This window comes from Mesoplodon densirostris, chromosome 18 (genome assembly GCF_025265405.1).
Source record: "Mesoplodon densirostris isolate mMesDen1 chromosome 18, mMesDen1 primary haplotype, whole genome shotgun sequence".
Lineage (NCBI taxonomy): Eukaryota > Metazoa > Chordata > Mammalia > Artiodactyla > Ziphiidae > Mesoplodon > Mesoplodon densirostris.
The window spans coordinates 53,542,605-53,548,983 of NC_082678.1; the positions used below are offsets into that span (position 1 = coordinate 53,542,605).

The 6,379-nt window shown below is 52.5% G+C and overlaps 1 protein-coding gene across 1 annotated transcript; it reads left to right on the forward strand.

The window, feature by feature from the left end:
• The first annotated feature begins 338 nt into the window (after positions 1-338).
• SPACA3 (sperm acrosome associated 3) lies at positions 339-4,320 on the forward strand. The gene is made up of 4 exons (XM_060082392.1): positions 339-588; positions 1,357-1,515; positions 1,934-2,012; positions 4,254-4,320. Exons 1-4 carry the CDS (start codon positions 402-404, stop codon positions 4,318-4,320), a joined length of 492 nt encoding a protein of 163 aa, XP_059938375.1. The 5' UTR covers positions 339-401.
• The last annotated feature ends 2,059 nt before the right edge of the window (positions 4,321-6,379 follow it).

Genomic DNA, 6,379 nt, shown 5'->3' on the forward strand with positions numbered 1-6,379 from the left:
AACTTTGGTCTCAGTCCAAACTTTGTCCCTTCTGAGTTGTGAAGTCTTGGGCTTCAGGATTCCGTGATGCCTGGCAAGTAGTATGGAGCTCAGAACATGTTTGTCCTCTCCCCGGTCCCCCTCCTCTTCTCTCAGCTGCCGGGACCGGGGGGTACAAAGCAGGATTGGAGGGGAAAGGGGCTGGCCTTGGGGAACCCTCTTCTGGCTCTTGGTGGTACGGCTGATGCTCCATCCGGGCTGCAAGGGAGCAGGTTGGCAGCGTTGGAGCCTTCTCCCCACTTGCCAGGTACACTCAGGCCCTGTTTCCCTTCTTTTTCCAGGGGTAGCCTTCTGTGAGCTGCCTGTCATCTCAAAGCCCAGCTTTGAGCCAGGGTGGCAGGATCTCCAACCCTGCCGCCCGCATGGAAGGTGGGAGCTGGCCTCCCAGAAGGTGGCCGTGCCTGCCTGGGATCATGTTACTGGCCTTGGCCTCTCTGCTCAGCTGCCTGCTCACCTCCAGCCAGGCCAAGGTCTACAGTCACTGTGAGCTGGCCAGAGTGCTGCAGGATTTCGGCTTGGATGGATTCCGGGGATACAGCCTGGCAGACTGTGAGGACTGCACTCCCTCCCTCCCTCCTCCTCCCTCAAGGGTTGTGGCCTTGGGAGCCTCTGTTCTCCTTTGTCAAACAAGGATCCTATGAACTGAGGGGTAGAGAACACCTGGCACTGGGGTGAATACACAGCAGGCAGGCGACAGGCAGCCAAATCAGAATGACCTCTTCATTTTCTCCCCCGCTGGTAAAGTCAGGAGCCAAAGGAAAAGAATGGTTTCCTACCCTACTCTGAATTGTGACCACTAGGATCAGACATTCCCAGTGAAGTTTAGGGCAAGCTGAGCAAAGCAGTAAATACTAAACTTTTCAAGCTGGTGGCAGTTTCGAGAAGCTATGAGATACAGCCACAGCCGGACTCATTTCTTCTCTAGTTCTAGCCCTCTCTCTAGGTTCCCCCTGTGCCTTCCTAATCATGGCTCTAAAGAGCGAGCTCTTGTTCATTCACCCCACAGCATTTCTTGGGTCCTACTATGTGCGGACAGTGAGACCGTGGGAAGATTGCTAGCCTAGGAGTCAGGACGCCTGAGGTCCGGTCCTGACTCTTGCTATTTGGTAGCTCTGTGTGACCTTGAGTAAGTCACTTTGCCCCTCCGAGCTTCGATGGATTCATTTGTCAAGGAGGTGGGAGGGCGTCTGCCCTGACTGCCTGGAAAGAGGAGTTGAGGCTCGGAGGAGGTGACGTGTGCAGTCTGCCCCATGAGCCCTCTGGTCTGGATTGGCCTCCGTCATCCGACCCGCAGGCCTGTGTCTCCGCCCTGTGCAGGGGTCTGTCTTGCTTACTTCGCAAGTGGCTTCAACACAGCTGCCGTGGACCACGAAGCCGATGGAAGTACCAACAGCGGCATCTTCCAGATCAACAGCCGGAAATGGTGCAAAAATCTCAACCCCAATGTCCCAAACATGTGCCAGATGTACTGCTCCGGTAGGCTGGGCCTGGGCCCGGGGCTGGCTGGGGCCGGGCTCGGCACTGGCCATTGCTTCTTCCCCAGCCTTGTGTGTTCCTCCTGCCTTATGTTTGAGTGGGGACCCCTGCTGCCTGCTGGGTCTACCAAGGAGGGCGGGATGGGGCGAGTGATGAGGATGGGTCCTCCGTGAATCTGATTTGGGGTCCCAGAGGGGACACTGTCCTGAGAGCTATGGGAAGGGAGGTGGGGCTGGCTTCTGATGGGGGGAAGTGATCAGGTAAGCCCTGTGCTTCCAGGGCGGTCGAGGGACAGGGTTGAATTTAGGATGGAGGAGGGTGTGTACATGTGTGAGAAAGACAGAGAGATAGAGACAGACTCTGGCTGGCCAGCTCCGCCCCCTGCTCCTTCATCGTGTTTCTCTGCCTTCCTCCCCAGACTTGTTGAATCCTAACCTCAAGGATACTGTTATCTGTGCCATGAAGATAACTCAAGATCCCCAGGGTCTGGGCACCTGGTAAGTAATGTAGGTTGGAGCCCCCTGCAAGGTGATGTGGCTAGGACCACAGTAGGGAACTAACCTTCTCTGAGCGTCCTCCTTATCCCAGGCACCATTCCATGGCCTCACAATCTAATCCGCATGGCCACTTTCGGGGGCGGAGCTCACTACCACTGATGTATTTACAGACAACGCACTGAATTTTAGGGAGGAGAAGCAAGTCACTGGAGGTCACAGAGCCAAGCCTGGCTCTTCCAAGATCCGCCTATGTCGGGATGCCTGCCTACAAGTTCATTAGACCAGGGTCTAGGAACTTTGCTTGTTTCTTAACTGTGGCATCGTTGTCTAGTACAACAGATCAAAGAAGTTCCCTGCTTGAAGCATGGGGGTGGTGCTCTGGAGCCGCACCCTACCAGCCTTCCCTTTACTCACTTCCTTCCCACAAGATGGCCTTTGGAGCCATCCTCATAGGCAAGGGAGTTGGATGAGCATCCGATGGGGCATTGGACTATATCTTTGGAGCCCCTGAAGCAGCAGGCCTACAGCTTCCCAGCCTCTTCCGATGGGAGCTTCTCTACATAGAGTCTCCAACCTCCCTTTACTCCCCTATCTGGATAGCAGCAGGGGACAGAATGTGGGGAAGGTCAAATCCCTCCAGGTGGCCAGAGTACCAGAACTCAGGGCAGATGCGATAGTGACGAGGCTGGTGGGGTAATTAGGAAAGTATCAAATGTCAGTCCATGAGCAGAAGGAAGCGAGACGGACTAGAGGCAGGGGGGCTAGTTGGGAAACCTTTGCAGGAGTCTAAGTGAGAGACAGAGGGTGTGGACTCAGACAGTTGTGTAGGTGATGGACAGGAGAGGGGTGAGGGGTGAGGGGCTGTGGAGGAGGAACAGGGACACGTGATACATGGCCAGTGAGCGAGAGGAGGAGGTGAAAAGGACCATGAACAGAGAGAAGGTCCAAGGTGGGCCTTGACAATGGCCACAGCTTTGGAGATGTGTTGATTTGAGAACAGTTGAAGCCCCAGGAGCTGAATCTGGAATGAGGCAGGCTCAGCAGGATAGAATGCACATCTGTGAAATCAGGAAGGGTGAATGCAGGCTCAGGTAGGAATCCAAGGGCTTGAGGCCTTGGGGGCACTACCCTGGGATGGAAGAAACAGGTTCTTTTGGGTTTAAGTCAAAGAACAACTCTCTTGTACGCTGAGAGTAAATTTGTGGCATGTATAACCTCTGAGAGGTGGCTGAGGCTAATAGGAAGTGGTCCTAGAATGTAGGAAGGGTGCTGTTTTTTCCCTCCACATGCACACCTGAGAACTCATCTGTGCCAGGCTCTGTGCTGGGTGCTGGGCTTCAGGCGTGGCCAAGACCCAGTTCTTTGCCCTCAAGGGTCTCAGTGTAATGGAAGAGATGAACAGGCCAGTCAACCCCTCTCACTTGATAGATCTATCAAGGTCCTTTAGGGGCCCTCCTTGTCATTGGGCTCTCTGACATTGACATCATAGAGGACCCTAGTTATCCAAGTTTGGAACCCCTGGGAACTTGGGGCCCCCAGGATCCCAGGATCTTGCTTAACTTCCTCAAGATGCTAGTATGACACTGGAACAAGGTAATGGTCCTAAAAGAGCCTATAAACTATAGTTACCAGCAACTGAAAGATCCAGGTTGGTAGCCAAGGAGAATTGGGTGTAGGTGCATTTCTGTCATTTACAAGCTGTGGACCTTGGGCAAGTAATTTTGCATCTTAGTCTCAGCTTTTCATTTGGAATATAGGGAACATAATATCTGCCCAATCTACCTTATAGGGCTGCTGGGGGAGGGTGGCAGATAAATGGGTGATGGCTGTGGTAGTACTATGTAAACTGTAAAGGGCTGTACACATGTACGGTGGCATCACTGTCTGCAGAAACAGCATGGTGTAGGAAGCGAGCATTGAACTGGGGCTCTGGACCCCAGTCTTTGCCACTGACTTCTGGGTGAACTTGAGCAAGTTACTCTGTTATCTCCGTTGGTAAAATATGGAGGCTAGACAGGTAACTTTTTAAGGGCCATTCACTCTCTCTTTTATTTTTTCACTTCTTTTAGAGAGCTCTTTGCTAGTTAACACAGCTGACTTGTCTCTCTTCCCCTTGCTAGCTAGCCCTTTCCTCACCTCACTTCTGGTTTAGAGCCCACGCCTCCATCCTGTTCTTCTCTGAGCAAAGACTGAAGACTGCAGCTGATCTGGTCTCTCCTCTTCCCCATCTTCCATCCTCAGGGAGGTCTGGAGGCATCACTGCCAGGGCAAGGACCTCAGTGAATGGGTGGATGGCTGTGAATTGTAGGATTCTCTCTGGATGGACAGGCCATGCACAGCAGCTTGGGAGATGTGGTTTGGTTCCTGACCCAGGCCTGGGGAGACAAGCCAACTAATAAAGTACAGTTTAATATAAGTGTGGTTCTCAGCTATCACTGCGTGTCCAGGTGGCGTGTTGGAGCCAGAAGCATCTCAGGGTTTCCTCACTATCCGCATGGGCTGGGGTTCAACTGGACTCCAAAAAGCCTGCCACGGGAGGTTTGCCTCCATTCCTGGAGGCCTGGGGAAGGGGGGTGTCAGTGCCTGTGTTACCCACACCTGGCAGAGTTTCCTACATGAACCTCTTTTTTTTTTTTTTTTTGTTGGGGGTAGGAGTTTATTAATTAATTGATTTATTTTTTGCTGTGTTGGGTCTTCGTTTCTGCGCGAGGGCTTTCTCCAGTTGTGGCAAGCGGGGGCCACTCTTCATCGCGGTGCGTGAGCCTCTCACTATCGTGGCCTCTCTTGTTGTGGAGCACAGGCTCCAGACGCGCAGGCTCAGTAGTTGTGGCTCACGGGCCTAGTTGCTCCGCGGCATGTGGGATCCTCCCAGACCAGGGCTTGAACCCGTGTCCCGTGCATTAGCAGGCAGATTCTCAACCACTGTGCCACCAGGCAAGCCCTACATGAACCTCTTGAATATATGCTTGATGCGTGAACGATGCATCCTGAATGAATGGTAGGCACTCAGCTAACGTTTGTAGAACTAGTGAATGCATGGGTCCCGATACCTTCTTTCAACATAGCAACAGTTCATTCAACAGTAGCTGTCAGGCCCCAGGCTTCTCTCTAGATGGAACCACAGCCCCTCCCGAGCTCTCTCCCTCTCAGGGGGACCGCTCTGGCTGCTTCTCATCCAAGTCCCACTCACCTCGCACTTGGCCATATCTTGGAGCAGTGGGGGATTTGGCACAATTCGGGAAGAGCTGGCTTAATGGGGTTTCTCCTTTATCCTGGCTGCCTGACCTTGGCAAGGTCACTCCACCTCTCACGGGCAAACTCCTCATGGACAAGAGGAACTAATAAAGGCCAGCTTGCAATATCATATTGATATCAATTACATAATACAGAGCAGGGAGGCACCTGGTACAGGGCGTGGCACAGAGTTGGGGGGAGGACTTAAGAAACACTGGTCTTTTGTCTGGTTTCCCTGAGCTCTGGGGGTCCCAAGTCCCAGCCCACCTAGTGGGCACACGTCCTGCCTGTCCTGGTGACCAGGGCTTCCTTGGGAGGTCTGCACCAATGTCCTTGTCACTGTTTGCTGAGAATGAGGAAGAGGAGAGGAGAAGGTGTGGGAAGAAAGAGCAGAAGAGGCACGGGGATGGTTTGGATAAAGTGGCAGAAATTTCTATGGGAGGTGGGGAGAATTAAGTGAAGTTCTGGCACTTTTTAAAGTCCAAGTCACTAATAAGGACCCACTGTATAGCACAGGGAACTCTACTCAATACTCTGTAATGACCTATATGGGTAAAGAATGCCCCCCCCCAAAAGTGGATATATGTATAACTGATTCACTTTGCTGTACACCTGAAACTAACACAACATTGTAAATCAACTATATTCCAATTAAACATGTTAAAAAAAGAAAAGGAAAAAAAAAGTCCTAGTCACCTCATTCTTGGACTAGTTTGGCTCCAGGAGACTGATTGGAAATGGACTTTATCTTTTGTGCTATGGGTGGGGTGAATGCCCCAGGGGATAATTAGCTTGCTAAGGTGCTGTTCCTTCTCTACCTGCAAGTACAGGGGAGGGGGCCAGAGGCTCCTGGCAGCTGAGTGAGGCTCTGCAGGGTGCTTCTCTTGGGCTGAGGTCCCCGTGCTCTGCCTGTGAGATCCATACCCTCAGCTGCATGTGGCTGGCTTTTTCCACTCTGAACACTGGCCTGAAGCTTTTAGAGTGGAAAACTATGGGAAACTGGCCCAATCAGATGGGATCCAGCACTCACCGGACACCTCACCGGACACCTCTATTGCAAACTGAGCACAAGCCTCTACTCTATGTGGCCAGGAATCCTTCTGACACTTCAATGGCAGCCACTCTTGATGGAG

What these genes read in the sequence shown, in the direction of transcription:
- SPACA3 (XM_060082392.1), top strand. Translation starts at nt 402, where the DNA reads ATGGAAGGTGGGAGCTGGCCTCCCAGAAGGTGGCCGTGCCTGCCTGGG. An exon ending in GGGATACAGCCTGGCAGACT is followed by an intron (nt 589 to 1,356) that starts GTGAGGACTGCA and finishes CGCCCTGTGCAG; the next exon opens with GGGTCTGTCTTGCTTACTTC. An exon ending in GTGCCAGATGTACTGCTCCG is followed by an intron (nt 1,516 to 1,933) that starts GTAGGCTGGGCC and finishes CTTCCTCCCCAG; the next exon opens with ACTTGTTGAATCCTAACCTC.